Raw genomic sequence first — 20790 nt, 5'->3', positions numbered from 1 at the left:
ACCTGAGCGTTTAAAGGTCTCCGTTCAGCGTTCTGACTTTCCTGGAAGACCACAGAAGGAACTGGAAGAAAACTGGGCTTTTAATTTTTGGTACATTTTTGGGTTAGTACCAATTCAGCCACTGTCTTTCTCCAGGGACAAAATTGAAGCAGATCTTCTAATTAGTTTACTTTACTTTATTGTCATTGCACCTCGTACAATGAAATCAAACACCATCTTCAGTGCACACCATGACCATGAAAATAAACGCAAACACACATCCTTCACCCTTCACATATTGAACTGGAAGCCCAACACCACAGCAACACTGCACTATACAGCAGAATTCAGCAGAGCTCCTGCCCTGGGATAGAAGCTGTTTTTCAGCCTATTTGTCCTTGTTTTTATTATTATTCTGTACCATCTGCCAGATGGTAATAGTTCAAAAAAGGGTGCCCAGGATGAGATGGATCTTTGCAGATGTTTCAAACTTTTTAAGGCAGCAGGAGCTGTAAAGCTCTTCCAAAAAGGGGAGAGGGCAACCAATAATCTCCTGGGCAATGACATTAACCCTCTGGAGTGCTTTCCTATCTGCCACTGTGCAATTGGCAAACCATACAGGGGTGCAGTATGTTAAAATGCTCTCTATGGTGCAGCGGTAGAAGGTCAACAGCGGTTTTCATTCCGTTGTTGTTTCCTGAGAAGCCTCAGATAAGTCTAATCTCTGCTGGGCCCTTTTGACCAGGGCTGCAATGTGAGCACCCCAGGTCAGGTCCTCTTTTAATCTAAGTAACATTACGGTTATCAACAAACATGCTGTTTTGATGTCTTCCTTTAAAAAAAAAACATTGGTTAAGGGGCCCCCAAACATGGCAACTTTAAGACTTGTGGACTTCAACTCCCAGAATTCCTCAGCAAAATTCTGAAAGTTGAAGTCCACAAGTCTTAAAGTTGCCAAGTTTGGAGACCTCTGGTCTCCGTTGATAATTCAAGGGTGACCCCCCGGATTTAAGACAGAATTCACACCTTAAACCTTCCTTACAGGTAATCCTCGTAAGACCACAACTGAACCCAACATTCCTGTTGCTAAGTGAGACCGTGGCGTTTTGCCCCATTTCCCCATGATGGTTAAGTGGGTTGCTGCTGTTCTTAAGTTGGCAACCCGGCTGTAAAGTAAATCTGACTTCTGCTTGTCAGAAGACAACAAGATTGCATGAACCATCATAAATACAATGCCAGTTGCCAAGTGTCAGAAATTGGATCATGTGACTATGGGGATGGTGCAATGATCGTGTGAAAAACAGCCAACTTTTTTTCAGTGTCATTGTGTCAAACAGTCCCCAGATGAGAGGAAAAAAATTCACACTAGCCACCATGCACTGGAGCAGTGGCCATCAACCAGTGGGCCGGGGACCACTGGTGGTCTGCAAGAAAATGTTGGTGGTCAGCAGAGAAATGTCACCCCCAAAGCAATTAATCCAGGCTGCGCAGGAACACAAGGCTGCACTGCCCACATGGCCCGCGGGAACACAAGGCTTGAGTCACTTGCATTGCAAACAACACGAGGTAGTGAGGGGAAGGGGGAAAGGGCAGAGGAGGGGAGCTTGCCCCACTCGCCCCACGCACGTGGCCTGGCCACCGGGCCGCTTCTTCCTGCTTCTTTCTGCTTCTGCTTTTGGCTGCACGCAAGGAAAGCAGCAAAAGTCTTTCTTTCTCTCCCCCAAACTCTGCCAGAAATGAGTCTTTGGGACCCTGCAAGGCCTCCTGCTCCAGACACAAGTCTCACAAAGACTCATTTCTGGTGGAGTTTGGGAGAGAGAAAGAAAGACTTTTTTTGCTTTCCTTGCATGAAGCCAAAAGTCTCTCTCTCTCTCTCTCTCCCCCTGAGAACGGAGCTGGAGACGGTATCCTGCGATCCCAAATAAAGAATGATTGATCGGTAGGAAAACGGGGGATGGGGAATTTTCCTGCAGACTTTTGGGGGGGATATTTCCAGGGTCTCTGGTCCACGGGATTTAAAATTCTGAGTTTGGTGGTCCCTGAGGTCCAAAAGGTTGGCAACCCCTGCACTGGAGTAGGGAGGCAGGATGTATAGATCCGCAGCAAGTCACGTGGGCTGAATTTTTGCTTTTTGAAGGCTTCACAGAATCACATTTTTTTAAAACAGGATTTTCAGACACGTGCGCTGAATTTTTGTCTTTTAAAGGCTCTGGCATTAGCCGAATCACATCACCTTTTTTTTTTTTTAAGTAGGATTTTCAGGCTGTGGCAAATGCACAAACACCAGTCGTAAAAGTCTTTGGCAAAATGGTTCCCTCTTGAGCTTTGCTTGACTAACGTCCTTCGCATGGAAATGATTTTCAGACGGGAAAACAAGGCCGCTTCCTATTTCGCGGGTGCTGTAAACACCGCTCGTCTTGAGGCAACGCTTTTCCCAAGATGATATGGTTGGGAACTCTGGGGTTGGGGGTTGGGGGGGGTGGAATTCAGCAGAATGTCTTGCCAGGCTTCAACCTCCAGGGATTCAGAGCATGGATGCACAACATTCCTCTTAATTAGTTTTCTGCCAAGACAGATGCGATCCCAAATCTGGTTCAGCACTCCGAAGGCTACAGAAAATTTTTTGCAGGAAACCGCCAGCAATTCCGACCCTGCCTCTCATCCTGCTCCTCTCTGTGGCACCTCTTTCACGTGGTGATTTTTTTTGGGGGGGGACATGTCAGCAGACGATCTGCACCCCTTTTGCTTTGACTTGAGGTGGTGCTGGAACTCAGCATTGTTGGAAAGCTGAAGGGAAGATGGAGAACCAGAAGAAGGAAGTGGGCAAAAGGGATAGGACATAGATTAGCTAAGGCAAGTGTTTCTTGACTGTGGGGTCCTTGAGGCTGTCTGAGCTTGGTGGTTTTTCTTGCAGACGTTTCATTAGCCAACTAGGTAACATCCTCAGTGTTACAAGGGAGTGGAATTGGAGGAGGAAGAGGAGGAGAACTGTGGGGTCCTCTCTGAGCTTGGTTGTTTTCTTGCAGACATTTCATTACCCAACTAGGTAACATCATCAGTGCTATAAGGGAGTGGAATTGAAGCAGGAAGAGGAGGGGGATACAACGATTCTGGAGTCCTTGGTCAATCAATAAATTGATCAATTTTTATTACAGTCAACGTATCAAAATTGGGGTCCTTGGTGCCCTCTGGGCTTGGCTGTTTTCTTATAGACGTTTCATTACCCAACTAAGTAACATCATCAGTGTTACCTAGTTGGGTAGTGAAGCGTCTGCAAGGAAGCCACCAAGCTCAGAGAGCACCAAGGACCCTAAGTTTAACCCCGAGCTATAAATATTTTCTTCTGTCAGCGTTTAATAAGTTTGGCCACTTTAAGAACCGTGGACTTCGACTCCCAGAATTCCCCAGCCAGCCAGAAATGTTGTTGAACTCATAACTTTGTAGGAAAAGACAAATTTCTGACAGCAAACACCTGGAGCAGGACGCCTTGCAGGATCCCAAAGTCTAGTTTCTGGCGGAGTTTGGGGGAGAGAAAGAAAGACTTTTGCTGCTTTCCTCACATGCAGCCAAAAGCAGAAGAAGAAAGAAGTGGAAAGAAGCAACCTGGTGGGCAGGCCAGGTGCGTGGGGCAAGTCCCCCCTTTTTGCCCTTTCCCCCCTCCTCTCACTACCTCATGTTGTTCGCAATGCAAGCAACACAAGCCTTGTGTTCCCACAGGCCATGTGGGCGGAGCAGCCTTGTGTTCCTGCACAGCTTGGATTAATTGCTTTGGGGGCGACATTTCTCTGCGGACCACCAAAATTTTCTCACGGAGCACCAGTGGTCCCAGGCCCACCGGTTGGCGACCACTGGACTAGAAGACCTCCAAAGTCCCTTCCAACTCTTGTTATTCTGTTAAAAGGGACCCCCTCCGTACTTTCAAACCCTTGCAAGCTCTGAACCCCAAATATGTAAATAACCTTCCCCATCTTGGTAAGTCGCGCTAATTAAACAATCATAAAAGGAAACATGTTTCAATGTGGAGCTTCTTGATGAAACATGATCAAACATGATCATTTGCTAAACTGGCCCTCTGGCAGTGGTGGGAATGGCTTTACATCCTGTTTTTCAAGGTTTTCGTTGAATTCATGTCATTAATGAGACTTCGCTTTGGAGAGAAAAATTATTAGGCTTCAGCAGCTGGTCCCAGAAATAGGGGCTTCGTTAAGGAGTTGTTATTCCTACACATCTTTACTAACTCACACTTAATTATGACTGTGCCAAAGAAATACCGAGAGCAAAAAACCTGTTTCTTCTAGGAAAGCTTTTTTAAAAAAAAAATCACTGGAAATGAAAGAGTTCTCTTCTGTGTGCTTTCTACATTTAACAAAAAAGATTCTCCTTCATGCACAAGAAAACATGTTTTAATGACACGGAAATGTCTTTTTATTTGATACCACGTATTCACTTTGCACAGAGAGGACAACTTTGGTGGCAGCGGATCAGGGGAAAAGTCCTGAGTCCTTTTGTGAAAATATGTAGTGGAAAGTTCCTGACATGGATGTTGGGATAGAAACCAACTGAGAACTGGCCATTGCACATTCTGGTATAATGAGAATGGCTTGACACCAATGTCCCTATAGCACAAGTTTGCTTTCTTTTTTGAAAAAAATACAAAAAAAAAGAACATTTGTCACAAGGATGCAAACTCTAAAGTTTGTGTCAAAGGATGTAAAACTTTAAAATTTAGCAAAGTTTTAATTGAGACAACTCTTTCAGCTATATTATAGGCCTCAGAAGCTTACATAAGGCTTAAGTTAGTATAAACTCTGTGTTGAAACAATTTCACCAACTGTAGCTAAATCCAAGGAAAAAGATCTGCTCATTAGGAGCTGTCCGAGGTGCTATTTCTACCTTCTCTGATTTAGACATTTTTTGAGTTGGCTTTGATTACCTTATCACGATATTAACTGCTTAGTCTTGATTTTGTCACTGCTCAACCTTAACTGGACTTTAATTTCCTTGGCTGGGTATTTTGGGACATTAGTACCAGCTTATTCTGCAAATTTCAATTTCCTACTCTGGCTGCTTTGTTTCACTTCTAGAGATCTAATGGAACGTATGAAAGCAATATTCTTTCTAAAAGGGTTTACCAAAAAGAAGCAATTTAGTTAAATTAGAATTTTCCGCACTGCTATGCAATGAATTCGTGCCCTATTATCTTCTTTGTTCTCGGTGTCACCAGACATTGGAAAAGAAAAGGCTTTGGAAGTGATCCTTAGCTTTGCTTGGAAGCTATACTAATACTGTACTTTCCCCACTTTTTTTTTTGCAATTCCTTGTCTACCGATTCTGCTGAGGCCGTGGTGGAAAGCTTTACCATGTTTTTCCCTATCCAGAAATTTTAGGCTGAATTGTCTCCATTTCTCTGACCCTCTCCCACTTGGCTATTTCTTTCTTACACATTCTCCCCCGTTCTTCCTTTCATAGCGTTGGAAGTAATGAAGCCCATAGATCATATAATAAATAGCTATTGACTTCCTTCCGTGGTCAAATCACAATTGATCAACCTGTGGGGATACTGCTGTCCTCAATCGATATGAAGCCCATGAAGGAGAATAAATCTTGATAGGGACTGACAAGGGAGTTGGGAAAAAGTCAATATACTTATTAACACGTACATTAAAGGAGCCCGTATCTACCTCTGGAGAGGTGTCGTCTTATTCTGACAGCTGGCAAGGCAATGTGGGAAGAGGGTAGAGGGGGAAAAGAAAGTGATGATCCTAGAGAGGCCTCCCAGATTTCGTTCCTCGTGCATCTAAGCATTTTCAGGAAATTGGTGCTATATCCCATGTCTGGAAACAAAGGAAGCGGTAATGCAGTGTTATCTAAGGCCGTGATGACACTAAGACGTCGAGGCAGTTTTCCCTGACTTATTGACCACTTTACGTATTGGCATTGCAAGACTTAGATTTCCCAGGCATCAATAATTCGTAAGTTGTAGCTTGGGTTTATGTGTTGGGGAAACTTGGATGACAGGATTTGGCTTTGATTTTGTTTGGAACAGGAGTCTAGAGGTGAAGAGAACTTGAAGATTTCATTGCTGGTACACTACTCATAGTCTGCAACAGTGTAGCTTGAAACACCAAACCCTCGGGATTTTTTTGTGGGGAGGGGGGGAAATGCACCCTTTCTTTTTCATGTCTTGCCATCATAACATTCAGTCCATATTGTGGGCCTCTTGGTGCTCTCTGAGCTTGGGTGTTCTCTTGCAGACATTTCATTACCAAACTAGGTAACTTCATTAGTGCTAGTAGGGAATGGGGTTTGCTACTGATGACATTACCTTGTAGGGCAATGAAACGTGCTGACTGGGGATTTCTGGGAGCCGATGTTCACACATTTTAAAATGGTTGAGGCAAAGAAACACTGCTTTAGATCCTTTTAAAATGAGAGTTCATTGATCTATAGGTACAATTTCTACTTGTATTCCATATCATACAGCCTGTCTACCCCTCATTTGGAACCTAATTCCTCAAATTCTGATTTGTATCTCACTTCCAATACCTGAAATAGTCTTGAAATATGAAGGCGCATCTCGTAAGGTTTCCTCCCACGGATCAACCAATGGCCTGGGATTTTTGTCTAGTTCTCACCCTTAACCAAAGGGATGTATTTCAGTTCCAAGTACTATCTTACTACTGGTATTTCGAATGGATTTTTTTTTTTTTTTGGTCTGAAATGTTAGATGTAGAAGATAACCAGGTGGAGCTCGATGGAGGGGTCAAATGCATCATTAGTCATGAATCCCTTCATGGCCACAAGAGATTTGAGTCCAGGTCACCATGAATTCTTTATCTACTGCCAAATTGCATTGACCTTTAGTAGTTCAGATTCTTCTAGAGAGCTTAAGCTTTCCATAAATCTTTATTTGAACTGCCTGAATCTCCTGATTTCCCTGGCGCTTGACAGTAGAGTCAAATACTTCTAAGTAAACAAAAATACATCAGGTATGGAAAAGCAATATTTCTCACTCTTTCTCTTTGTTATGTATGGCTCATACAAAGTCGCGCTGGTTTGTTAGCTTGATTCATTTTCCCCGCTGCCTCCCCCTTGTGCAAATAGACAGCATAATTCTTCCCCACCCTCACTGACCCCAGCCAAACAAGCAATTCGGGACTGTGCTTGCTTGGCTGAACATCCCTCAAACTGATTGCGCGTTCTCTCTTGCTCTCCTCCCCTCCCCTCTGTTCCTATTAAAAGGCTGTTGATACAGTAGTGAACTCCTTACTTTTTTCTAGTGTCAGGGATGTTAAAAAGCAGTGGGGTTTGCTTTGCAGCTTCAAAGGCTGTGTTGGAATGCATGGTGTGCATGCACAGGTATACTTTTGCATGAGTTGGATAATGGGGAAGAAACACAGGTTTAAATTTATGGTCAGAATAAAGAGGGCAGGTGATCATAAATTTAAACCAGTTTCCTCTCCCTCTTCCATGAGCCAGTTGTTGAAGATAAGATGGCAGGTTTTCCGTAAGAAAGTCCAGATAAGATCACCTTGCCCACAGCAGTATCTCCAAACTTGGCAACTTTAAGACTTGTAGACTTCAACTCCCAGAAATCCTCCAAACTTGGCAACTTGAAGACTTGTGGACTTCAACTCCCAGAATTCCTCAGCCAGTCTCCAAACTTGGCAACTTGAAGACTTGTGGACTTCAACTCCCAGAATTCCTCAGCCAGTCTCCAAACTTGGCAACTTGGAGACTTGTGGACTTCAACTCCCAGGAGTTGAAGTCCACAAGACTTCAAGTTGTAAAGTTTGGAGACCACTGCTGTAGGAGATTCTTAGCGTAGAACCGCAGAATAAGCATCTTTCACGTTCCTTGTAAATACAGGTAGTCCTCTATTTATGACCAGTTGCTTAGCACTCCTTCAAAGTTACAATAGCTCCTCCCTCAAAAGCATCTGCCTTATTCTATGGTCAATTTTACTTCCAGTTTCCAGCAAAAAAACAGTCCATAGAGAGCAATGGGTTCACTTCATAATTGCAACGTTTGCTTAACAACACCGTATTTGCTTTATGGCTTTTGCAAAAAAAAAAAAAAAAGTCATAAAATCAGGTCAGTTACACAATGTCATAACTTAACAACCATAATTGCCAAGCTCAATTCCAGTCTTATTACAGTTGCGGACTACCTGTAACTGTGTTGTTTGACACTGTGGAAATCGGTGCAAATCAACATTCCATTTTCCACTATCCTTCAGGGGTCCACAGGGAGTCAAATCCTAGGCAAGATTTGACGTGGTGTGAATCAGTTGGCTCTGCAGGAGCACCTGTAAGGGCTACCACAGCATGAATTTCCCATCATCACCTTGGCTGTTTACAGCGGTCTTTAGTTAGTAAACATCTTGTATTCTAGCCTTTGAATCTAGCGTGAATCCAAAGGGGGAAACCAAATTAGGCATGCCATGTTTCAGAGACGGGCAAAGCAAGGAAAAAACAGAACTTCTTTTCACATCCCTCGTATGGGAAGGATTAGCCTTTCTACAAAGCCAGGTGCTCCTTTAATTGGCCAATTTAATGGTGCCGAGACCTTGTTTGGGGTGCTCAACTCACACGGAGAATTGGTCGGGTTGCCAGGTTCTCTGTCTTCACATTTGCAAATTTGTTTTCTGAGCGGTAGAGAGGCGCCTGGATCAATGGTTTGGATTCTGAAGGGCCTCCTCCTCCTCCTCCACCACCACCACCTCCTCCTCCGAGAAGGAATCGGGGACGGTGTGTATATCAAAAGGCGTTTGCATTTCTTTCACTCACAAAAATACAGCTCTTAACCACATCAGTTGAAAGAGTTTTTTTTTTCAGGTCAATAGCACCTTTGGAAAGGGGGAAAATAAAAGAGAAACCCAGCAATTTTCAGCAAGGGAGCGCAGAACCATTACTACGCTCCTTGACTCATCGAGGTGTTTTCTTTGATAACTCTGCCTAGCTTGAGGGAAATCAAATGAAAACAACCCACCAAACAGAAACTGTGAAAAGATCAGGCAGGTGGTGGCTTAATAGGCCCAGGTGTTGCAAGGGAGCAGGCACACAAAATCTCAGGTACTTACATATGAAAAGGCTCCCGCTTCTTCTTCACCGGAGAGTCTCTGCGTCTCTCATAATTGCTCCCCTGCTTTTCTTCCTCGTCTGACTGATGAAGACCTCTTGGAACGATACTTCAGAAAGATCTGTGCATCTCTCTTTTTTTTCCTCTTGGACAAACTTTTTGGACAAACCCAGATTATTGGGATTTGCAAGATGCAAATAATTCTCTACATTGTAAACCACCCAGAGAGTGCTGTAAATCACCATGGGGTTGTATATAAGCCTAAATGCTATTGCTCTTTTTTTACATTTAGTTTTTTTTTATTAGTTTATCAAAATATAAAATACAAAGAAAAAAAGCATGAAAAAGTAAGAAGGAGGGGGGGGGCGAGAAGAACGGGAGAGAAAAAGAAAAGAAAACTTTTAGCACAGTAGAAGGTATCAACATTACAACCACAACTTTTTGCTTTTACACAACGGTACGTACAAGACATTTCTATAACAATAAGCCTGTCTGGTTGACAAAAACAGAATGACAGTTTCATTCCCCACTCCCACCCTCTTTGTAAGCACAAAAACCAGAAGCAATTTCAAAATAGAGACAAAATTAAATATATTCTCTTCTTTGGATAAAGCCTAAATGCTATTGCTATTTCCATCCGCATTTGCCGAAGATCTAATCTATGTATATGGTGGCTTTTCTATTTAAACTTTTGCTTTTCAAAGGCCATAACACCACCCCAGAGATGGCATAGTAATATAGAAGGGGGGGAAGGCCGCTTGGTTCCTTGCGCGCAGACAAAAATCAACATCTAAGACAATGCCAGCATTCTTTGCCAAGAGGACAGGAGAAAAAAAAGAGGAATGAAATGTCAGGTGCATGAGAAAGCACACACATTCCTTCTGGGAGAAGACGTTGTAGTTATTAAAATTAAAAAAAACCTGAGTCTTCAGCTCCCCAAATTTCTCTTGCTGAATTAGGGTTGACACCTGCTGTTCCTCAACAGGTTCCTTCCTTGTCTTTACAAATAGACCTCTCCATGCTTGGAAGAACTCTTCCTTTCCAATTTAATCAGTAGAGGCCACCGAGAGGCTTGTTCAATTTGCCTTTTGAGCAACGCTTTCAGACCAGATTTTGCAGGTGTCACCTTAAATGACAGAGTACCAAATCCTTAAGGACAAAACCAAACTGTGGGGAAAAAAAGAAAGAACTTGGGAGATGAAAGCTGACATCCATCCGTGCCTCCTCAACGGGACCTACATTTTGCATGAGAGGGCAAAGGAGCAGATGCGCCTTGTTGGCCTTCATTCAGCCTTGTCTTTGAAGAACATCTAAAAAGAACTTGAGAGTATTTTGTGTGTGTGTGTGTGGTTTATTTGTTTTTAGACTGAGAATATTAGAGTCAACAAGCTGTCAATTTTCTATACCTGTAACTTCACTCAGAGGGTGTGGTGGAATGTAGTCTGGATTCCCAAGAGGGTGGGCTTACACTCCAGAGGGCAAAGAGACGCCGAAGCTTAGAATGGCTGGTAGGCAGGAAGAAGGTCAAAGCACTCCTCCCTAGCAATTCCCAGAATATATCTGTAGTTACGCAAATCTACTTTAGTCCGGCAAGATCCTGTCTATAGATGAAGAACCATAAAGGAACCTGTTCTTAAATAACTCCGTGCATTGTTCTTGATCCTTGAGGCCTGACTGAGGGTGCGTTCATTGGGGCATGATATTCAAATGTCTGTCATTCAGAGTTTTCAAATACATGAAGGGGGCGGGGGGGGGAAGGATACCTCTACAGATGCTGTGAGAATGATTTCCTGTCCATTCTTGGCCCCTCCCAGCACCTGCCACTTGTGCCAGCTGTCCGCTGTCTGGTGCAGATATAACTGTTTGTACACAGGAAAACGATAGCAGGGCTTAGCGGAAACACAGCGATTCTTCCAAACTGATGTCTTTATTATTTCACAGCTATAGACAGAATCTTTGCCAAACCGAAGCCCTCTATTATCTGCATCTACCCTATCATTTGAGAACTATTACGGAGGAGCTGTCTTCATCCTCTTTCTCTCCCAGGTCACATCTGGGCCGAGCCACCTTTTACTCCTCTGGGATGCACCCCACTAGTTATCCAGCCTGCTGCATTCCATCACATCTAAGGCTCAGCTAGGTTCTTCTCAAATATACACTCCTTTCTCACCACGTGGTAGCTACCTCCTTGGTAGCCACAGGGGCCACAGAAAGGTGACACTGAAGGGGATTTAGCTGTTGCTTGACTCTTTCACTTGATCCGGTCACCTTCTCCCTTTGCACATCTTTTCCCAACCCTAATTAATACACCCCCATGGAGAAGTGCACTCTTTCAGTTTTTGCCAGTGTCCCTCGGTGTACCTTATATATTAGACCACCCGCTCCAAGCCTGCACGAAGTCCCTCGGGGGAAGTTGAGCAGTTCATACCACCTCCAGTCCTTTCTCGTCGATTCCTGCTCCGACGTTTTGAATTTCCACCACAGCAGGTCCTGCCAAGGCTTCGTTGGCTGCTTGATTTGCAGAATTGTTCAGAGCGGGATGTGATGGCCACGCAAATAGCCCATCTACATGGTCCAGCTATCTCATTGTTGCGGAGATGCTGTGTGACGAGAATCACAAAGGAGACGGTGGGTGGGCTAGCAAGTTGGCTTGCCTCATTGAACCCAGGCTCCTGCCGGGCATCACTAACACTTGTTAGAAAGACAGAAATGTTAGAAATGTCACCAGGAAAACTCCAAGCCATTTCTCTTTCTTCCCCCACATGGAAAATGAAACAGACATTATTCTGGAAAGCATCACTTGGTCTGTGTTGTATAACAGGTCAAACATGGGAGCTGATGTCCAGTATTCAATAATATAAAACGTCCATAGTGGTTCGATATCTCCAGGAAAGGTACCGTATATAAATGGGCAGCAAGCCCCACACTCCCTTGCACTGATGATGTTCCCTTGCTGGGTAATGAAATGTCTGCAAACAAACGTCCCATCTCAGGAAAGTCCAAGATCTCCACAGTTCAGCCCTGAGCTACAGATTGAAACTTCTGAAGATATTTCCAAGAAAACGGCATGGACTTATCGAGAAAGTCATCAGAGAGTCAAGCTTGGCTCAAAAGTACAAAAGTATCGATCAATTTGGGCACAATGGCTAGTTACTGTAATAACATAAAAGGGAATATTTTATTAGAAGTCGAGCTTGCATGCAGTTCCTAAGACTGAAAATATTGGCGAGTGGTATATTAGAGCCAGTATGACCGTTGACTGCGTTACCATTCAGGTATTTTGCAGGAAAGGATTGCATTTCCCATTTTTTTGTCCCTCCACCCCCCCCCATTGTTTTGTCAATTCTTTGTCGTTGAGCAGTTTGTCAAGCTGAAGATTCCTCAGTCTAATGAATCTGAAATCTGAAGGGCTCCAGGCCAGAGGTGGGCATTTAGCTGGTTCTGACCAGTTCTGGAGAACCAATAGTGGAAATTTTGAATAGTTCCAAGAACCGGCCAATCTCACCTCTGAATGGCCCTGCCTCCCTCTATTCTCTGCCTCCCATTGAGTCCCAGCTAATCGGCTGGGTCTTCTTTGGTTGCCCTGCCCAGGAGAACGGAGCTGGAAAGCAGGTTAGTGAGGTGGGGATTTTGTAGTATATCCTTCCCCGCCACGCCCACCAAGCCACGCCCACAGAACCAGTAGTAAAAAAAAAAAAATTGAATCCACCACTGCTCCAGGCCTTTTTTAAAAAAATTTTTTTTATTATTATTAATCCAAAGGATCTTTTCGCTCGCCATTTTTCGGCTGCAATTCCTGACAGTGTGGCTTTAAGGAGAGGGGGGGTCCCTGCCTCCCAGGGTGGGATGCTAGGGAGGTAGAAGCTGGCATTGCACGGTTGGCAGCCGAGGTGGGCAGCAGAAGGAGGCCAGGACGCATATATCCCCTGCCGCCTGGCTTACCTCTCCCCGGCAGGACCAGATTAAATCCACACCTGCGATCCTCCTTTTATTTTTATTTTTAATTTTCGAGGGTTTGTTGTCAGGTATTTAGCCCTGTGCTTCCTGCCGCTGCCTGTAACGCGTGTAGGTGGGCACGAGAAGTGGTGCGTGCATGTGCACGCTGGAGAAGGGGGTCCTTTCAGTGGGAGAAGAAGTCAAGGCAGCATCCACCCACAGGCTCCATGACGTGATTCAGATGTCAATACAGATTTTAATTGGTTTCAGGGTCCCCTCCTACCCCCCCCTCACCCCCCCCTTACCCCACCCCCCCACCCCAGCAGCTGCATTTGGTAATTAAGACTTCCACAAATAGATTTTCTCGGCAGCAGAGGGGGGAAAAAAGGAAGATGGGCAAATCTTGCCCGGCTGATGGTTTTATTTTTATTTTATTTTTTTCCTCTCCCTCCTTTTTGTCAGCCTGGTCTTCGTGTCACAAGGCACTCTCGCTTTTTTTTCCGCAGAGGCGAGCCCCTAGCCATCGGAACAGGGGCCGGGGGATCGCTTGGCACGGGGGATACATGCAAATCTCTGAACCTCCCAAATGGAAGGTTCCTCCCTGAATACAATCTTCTCTACAAGACCCCAAAGTGTTAGGAGTTGTTCTGATTGGAAATCCACCTCTTTTCTTTCCTTTTTTCTCTCTCTCCTCCTTCTTTTCTTACTTCTCTCTCTCTCTCTCCCCACCCCTCTCTCCCTTTCCCTCTCCCCCCCTGTATCTGGCCCTTCCTTCCCTTATTTCTTTCTTTCTTTCTTTCTTTCTTTCTTTCTTTCTTTCTTTCTTTCTTTCTTTCTTTCCCTCTCTTTCTTTCTCTCCATCTTTTTCCCTTTCTCTATTTCTCTCTGGTTTGTCTCTATCTTTCCTCCCTTCCTCCCTTCCTTCTTTCTCCCTCACTCCCTCTCTTTTTCTTTCCCTCCTTTTCTCTCTCTCCCATCTTCTCTCTCTCTCTTTGTCCTTTCCTTCCTTCCTTCCCCTCTCTCTTTTCTTTCTTTCTTTTTCTTTCTCTCTCTCTTTCTTCTCTATCTCTATCTGCATCTCTATATCTCTGTCTTTCCTTCCTTCCTCTTCCTTCCTTCCTTCCTTCCTTCCTTTTTCTCTCTCTTTCTCTCTTCTCTACCTTTATCTGCATTTCTATATCTGTCCTTTTTCCTTCCTTCCTTCTTCTTTCTTTCTTTCTCTTTCTTTCTTTCTTTCTTTCTTTCTTTCTTTCTTTCTTTCTTTCTTTCTTTCTTCCTGTCTTTCTTTCTTTCTTTCTTTCTTTCTTTCTTTCTTTCTTTCTTTCTTTCTTTCTTTCTTTCTTTCTTTCTTTCTTTCTTTCCCAAACTCCAGATTCCACGGCAGGCTTTTGGGCACCAGCTTTCCTCTCCTTCTCCCCTTTGCCCCTGTCAGCCACTTAAAATTCTGCTCTCCTTTTTCAGCTTGTGCAAAGGACGAACCCTCTACTCGGTGGTGAGAGATGTCAAAACCGTCCTGGATGTCAACAAAACACGACAGATTGCTCAGGAGATTGTCAAGGTAAGGGGAGAGGGGGGAGGAGGAGGAGGAGGTGGGCTTGCTCCCAGCACGTCCTGGGCAGCCTCGAGCGGGTAATTCGATGCCAGCAGAAGAAATCGCCACTACACTCCCCAAATCCCCGAAGCTGGTGTAAAAAAATAAAACAAAACAAAATATCCCCCCCCACACACATTTAAAGCTTCTGAAATAATGAAACTTGCTGGAAATAATCCATCTCTAAACCCAGAGACAGATGTTTAGAAGCCTTTTTATAGAAACCACACAGATGTTCATCTTCTTTATCATGGTGGCCAGTTGGGGGAAGCTCCTCTCATCCATGATTCGGTTATCTCTGGGGAGGCCCACGCTGAGCGTTCCTGGGAAAATTCGCCGAAGGAAGGTTCCCACCATGGAAACACCTTTGTATCCCTTGAGCCACGGTGGCGCAGTGGTGAGAGTGCAGTACTGCAGGTGACTTCTGCTGACTGCCAGCTGCCTACAGTTTGGCCGTTTGAGTCTCACCAGGCTCAAGGTCGACTCAGCCTTCCATCCTTCCGAGGTGGGTAAAAGGAGGACCCAGATTGTTGGGGGCAAGAGGCTGACTCTGTAAACTGCTTAGAGGGGGCATCTGATTGAAAAAATGCAGAGAAGAGCAACCAGGATGATGAGGGGACTGGAGACTAAAACATACGATGAACGGTTGCAGGAATGGGGCCTGGCTAGTCTAGGAAAGAGAAGGACCAGGGGAAACATGACAGCAGTCTTCCAATATTTGAGGGTCTGCCAGAGAGGAGGGGGCCAAGCTATTTTGTAAAGCACAAGAAAGCCAGACAAGGAATAATGGATGGAAACTGAACAAGGAGAAATTCAACCTGGAAATAAGGAGAAACTTTCTGACAGTGAGAACAATCAACCGATGGAACAGAAGTTGCCTTTGGAACTTGTGGGAGCTTCATCCCTGGAAGCTTTCAAGAAGAGACTGGACTGCCATCGGTCAGAAATTGTGTAGGGTCTCCTGCTTGGGTAGAGGGTTGGACTAGATGACCTACAAGGTCCCTTCCAACTCTGTTAATCTGTTATCTGTTATCTGCTAATGATGCTAATCATCATCTGAGCCTTCAGCGAGTCGTAAACTTTTTCGCTGTGGAGGAGTCTTGTTAAAAACTCAATATCTGCAAAACACAGTATCGCAAAGCCACAATAAAATGAGACACACCTGTAGGTTGCTGGTAGGCAAGCAGGTTAGTGGTTTATAAACTGCCAGTTATGGTAGCGCAATAAGGCTTGCTCTGCCTGACGTGCTATGTCAAATTCCTGCTGCCATTTGACATATATGTGGATGCCCCGGGGCAAGAAGGCTATTACCTGAGAAACCACACTGAAGTAAGTCCCTTTGGATCCTGTATTTCCAAAAAGAGGAGACGTTATCCGAAACAACCATGGCAGCCAGACAATTCCTGGGAAATCGGAGCTGAAGTCAAAAATAGAATAGAAAATAGAATCGATGTACATGAGTCGTAAAAATCCAGGGAATGGGCCCAATTTCTGAGTGCTGTGTTTGAAACCAGCTGAGCACTCCAATGAGTAGAATTTGGATTGTATCTTACCTTGGGATTTTAGGCTATTTGTTACCATATAACTTTATTATTTCTAACTGTAAGGTAGAGACCTATAACTATGATTTATATCTATAATCTGCCTAGAGCTAGAGCTATCTATCTCTGTAGATCTATCTATAATTTATAGATCTATAACTATAATTGGTTATTATATTATATACAGTAGTAGCCAATTATACCATTGGGAGGTAATGCTTTGAAAAGTCTTACAGCAGCTGGTAGATTTGTATTTTCTCTGGTATAAAGGAAGCCAAAGATAGCCTCTGGTCTCATTATCAGAGATAGATTTAATTTGTTCCCACCAGATACTCAGTTATTGGAAGACAACATTGAGATATTCCAAAGATGGAACTTGGTCTACAGCAGTGTTACATAATCTTGGGGACATCCAATAATTGTGGTTGAGGAATTCTGATAGTTGATAAAGTTGGCAAAGTTGAGAAGATTGGTCCTACAGAATTATTACTAATCTACCATCTGTGTTGAGAACTTCCCCATCCCTTTAAAAAAAAAAATCATTTGATTTTGAAGTAATTAACGGACAACTATACAAAGAATTTAGCTCCATGTCCCATCTTCTCTGGACCACTGTTGAAGTAATGGAGTAGGAACTGTTGAGCAGTGATAAAGTGGGAGGAACTGGTTCTGGACTATTCCTGGTTTTGAACCAAGAAGAAGAATAAAGCTTCGTGGAGATGTCTTTGGATCGTTCTGTATTGTCTTTCTAGGACGAGATATGGAAATATATTCTAACATTAAGATTAAGGGGGAGTGGGGGGTTGTAAAGATTTGTTTTAAGGCTTGAAATCCAGAAGGGGGCACTAGCAAGTCATCCCCAGGGCAGGTGAGCCCTGAGGCTGTACAACCTCTTTTGATTTAGAGGGAAAATCTTCTTCTTCTCCTTCTCCTGCCCCTACCTCTGTTTCTGCTTCCTCCTCCTCCTCCTCCTCTTCCTCCTCCTCCTCCTCCTCCTCCTCCTCCTCCTCCTCCTCCCTGCAATTTCCTTTTTACCCTGATGACGTCTCCTAGTTGGGTACTGAAACATCTGCAAGAAAACAACCAACCTCAGAGAGAACCAAAGTCCCCACAGTCTCCTGCATCTCTTCCTCCTCCTCCTCCTCCAGATTGACGGTCAAAAGTCCAAGGTCCTTCCCAGCCCTATGATTCTATGTTTCTATGCTTCTTTCATTAGAGATCTTTAGACATTCGGCTTAACCTGTATTGATCTGGGTTTGGAGCTAATAGGCTTTTAAGGAACCTTCAGATGCACTCTAGATCAACCCACATCTAATGTGGATCCCCAAATGTCTTAATCCTTTTTTTGGTGGCAGGGGGACGGGGGACAGGGACATGTGTGTATAAATTTAAGAACTATTTTAAAAATGGCACAGAAGTCTTTCTGCAACTGTTCACTTGGTTTCCTTCTTTTACAGGGAATGGGCTACCTGCACGCAAAGGGAATTCTCCATAAAGATCTGAAATCTAAGAATATATTCTACGACAACGGGAAAGTGGTGATCACAGATTTTGGCCTCTTCACTATATCTGGTGTTCTGCAAGCAGGCAGGTGTGTTGGAGAACATCGCCTCCCTCCTCTTTTCTCCCCTCTTCACTGGTTGTTAGGTTTCCAAGTAGAACATTGGACAATGTGAGGTCTTCCAGAGGGCCCTTGGATTTCCAGGGAAGAGGAATGTTGACTCATTTCTTGGGGAATTTATAAGACAACATTCGGGGGCCCTTTTCCAGGGAGGGAAAGAGAGAAATTTCATCAAGAATGAGACTTCCTTTCATTCTTTCACTGAGTTTGTTCGGTTTTGCTCTCTCAGTTACATAACATAATGCCAAATAAGGAGAACAGTTGCAGTTCAGGGTTGAAATGAGGAGTTTTTGGTGCTCTCTGAGCTTGGTTATTTATTTATTTATTTATTTCGCAGACATTTCATTACCCAACTAGGTAACATCATCAGTGATAAAAGGGAGAGGAGGACTGTGGGATCCTTGGTGCTCTCTGAGTTTGATGTTTCTCTTGCAGACGTTTCATTACCCCAACTAAGTAATATCATCAATGCTAGTAAGGAGTGCTGTTTGCTGTCAGTTTATGTTCTGGTGACTTGTGTGTCTATTGAGATTCTTTGGTTGGGCTATTTACTGATGGCTCTTTGGAAGTTTTGGTCACCACACTATAAAAAGATGTTGAGGCTGTAAAGAGTGCAGAGAAGAGCAACCAGGATGATTAAGGGACTGGAGGCTAAAAGATATGATGAACGGTTGCAGGAATTGGGCCTGGCTAGTCTAGGGAAGAGGAGGACCAGGGGAGACAGGATAGAAGTCTTCCAATATTTGAGGGGCTGCCACAGATAGGAGGAAGGGGCCAAGCTATTTTCCAAAGCCTCCTAAGGCCAGGCAAGGAACAATGGATGGAAACTGATCAAGGAGGGATTCAACCTGGAAATAAGGAGACATTTTTTGATAAGGAGAACAATCCACCCATGGAACAGAAGCTGTGGGAGCTTCATCACTGGAGGATTTCAAGAAGAGACTGGACTGCCAAATGGTGTAGGGTTTCCTACTTGGGCAGAGGGTTGGACTAGATGACCTAAAAGGTCCCTTCCAGCTCTGATTATTTGTTAGTTTCTTGACTGGGGTATTGTTAACTTGATTGTTTGCTTGATATAGATATATTCTGGTAACACAGACAGGCAAGTCCTCAGAATATAAACTGACAGCAAACAGCAATCCTTACTAGCACCGATGATGATGTTACCTAGTTTGGGTAATGAAATGCCTGCAAGGAAACAAGGAAGTTCACAGAGCATCAAAGACCCCTGTTAATATAGTGCTCCTGAGTGCTCATATTCATGTGATGAAACTCATCACGAATTTTGTGAAGGCATTAATCATACCTGTAGCTATTCAGTGGTTCTGTGGTTTTGAAGCAAAGAAAGAAAATCAAATGCATTTCATTTTCAGTGACTGTGTACTCAGGTAACTTTGGAATCTCTCCACGTACATATCTAAATATACATACATACATACTTACATACTCCGAGAAGCACAAAGCTGAAGACACAAGCCTGAAGATGATGAATGAGACTTCCTCGAAACGTCGCCTAGATACTTCCAATTTTACGCGGGAGAAAACCCGAATAACCAAAGATCCACATACATACATACATCACAGAACATAGAATAACAGGTTTGGAAGGGACCTTGGAGGTCTTCTAGCCAATCCCCTACTCAAGCAGGAGGCTCAATAGTATTCCAGGCAAGTGGCTGCCCAGTCTCTTCTTGAAAACCTCCAGTGATGGGTCACCCACATTTTCCTGAAGCAAGTAGGGTGCTCTAGGGCATGATTCCCATGGAACTGAAATTCAGCCAATTTGATAAAAAACATTTTATGACCTAAACATTATCCTAAAATCATTTGTGACATCATACGCAATGTCATCAAGACCATTTTCAAGCAGGGGGCCCCTTTCTTCTCACTTCCTGTGTTCAATCTTTCTCCCTAGGAATTTAATTAATTTGTTTCAAGAACATTTTTTAAAGGCAAATTTTATTGCCTGCGGTCTCCGATTTAGATGTAATGTACTTACAGGTTCTTTCCCAAATTAAAAAGACAAAAAAAAGAAAAGAAAAGAAAAAAAAGAAAAGAGAAGAAAAAGGAATGGAATTAAACCCCAGCTATTGTGCAGATTTTCCTTGCAGTTAATTATTGCTTTATTGCAAAGCCGCCTGTGAGATAAATCACACATTTTAATCTTTCTGTAATTATGGTGTGTCAAAGGCACTTGGATTAAAAAAGAGATAATGGCCTGCTTATTTCTCTTTCTTTCTGTCCCCCTCCTTCTCTGAGGTGTATCAATTGTCAGGTTGAAGTGGTTAACTGTACTCTGTGTAGGTTTAATATTTCTTATTCAGTCTTCACCCCTCCCCCCCAAAAATGATGGTCTATTTATACCGTTTCCAGGTTTATCGTACAATTAGTTATTTATTTAAAGCCATTTTATCCTGCTGTTTGGTACAAGAAAGGCTTCCAGATATTAGCACCGAGGAGCTTCTAACTTTAAATATGTGGTCAAAAAGATAAAAGTCATATGGAAAGGGGACAGAGAGGGAGGAAGAAGAAAACTAATTTTGTCTAAAGTTTTTAAAAGTTATAGAAAGTTTTCCCTGGCTGGGATTTTGGATTGTGAGAATGCGCCATAAATGAACAACTTGCCTCCAGAGGTTGTGAATGCTCCAACACGGGAGGTTTTCAAGAAGGGATTGGATAACCATTTGTCTGAAGTGGTGTTGGGTTTCCTGCCTAAGCAGAGGGTTGGACTAGAAGACCTCCAAGTTCTCGTCTCTTCTCTTCTCTTCTCTTCTCTTCTATTCTATTCTATTCTATTCTATTCTATTCTGTGGTGGGATTCAAATTTTTTTACTACTGGTTCTGTGGGTGTGGCTTGGTGTGCGTGGCAGGGGAAGGATACTTCAAAATCCCCCTTCCCTCCCCACCCCACTAACCTCCTTTCCAGCTCCGTTCTCCTGGGCAGGGCAGCCAAAGAAGAACCCAGCCGATCAGCTGGGACTCAATGGAGGCAGAGAATAGAGGGGGCTGGCGGGGCCAGTCAGAGGCGGGATTGGCCGGTT

The 20790-nt window shown here is 43.8% G+C and overlaps 2 protein-coding genes across 3 annotated transcripts in view; one reads left to right on the top strand and one right to left on the bottom strand.

Annotated features, from left to right (window-relative positions):
- RFC5 (replication factor C subunit 5) overlaps window positions 1-20790 on the bottom strand; it is a 315947-nt gene that overhangs the window by 118940 nt on the left and 176217 nt on the right. The window lies entirely within an intron of this gene.
- KSR2 (kinase suppressor of ras 2) overlaps window positions 1-20790 on the top strand; it is a 137292-nt gene that overhangs the window by 102539 nt on the left and 13963 nt on the right. For both annotated transcript variants that reach the window (XM_087913260.1, XM_087913258.1), the window contains exons 15-16: window positions 14458-14554; window positions 17586-17719. In XM_087913260.1, coding sequence (XP_087769386.1) covers window positions 14458-14554; window positions 17586-17719 — 231 coding nt within the window. The remainder of the gene's footprint in view (window positions 1-14457; window positions 14555-17585; window positions 17720-20790) is intronic.

This window comes from Pseudonaja textilis, chromosome 15 (genome assembly GCF_049901715.1).
Source record: "Pseudonaja textilis isolate UNSWEBS1 chromosome 15, rPseTex1.2, whole genome shotgun sequence".
Taxonomy (NCBI): domain Eukaryota; kingdom Metazoa; phylum Chordata; class Lepidosauria; order Squamata; family Elapidae; genus Pseudonaja; species Pseudonaja textilis.
The sequence above is the reverse complement of the archived record's forward strand: the minus strand, read 5'-3'. Positions and strand labels throughout refer to the sequence as shown.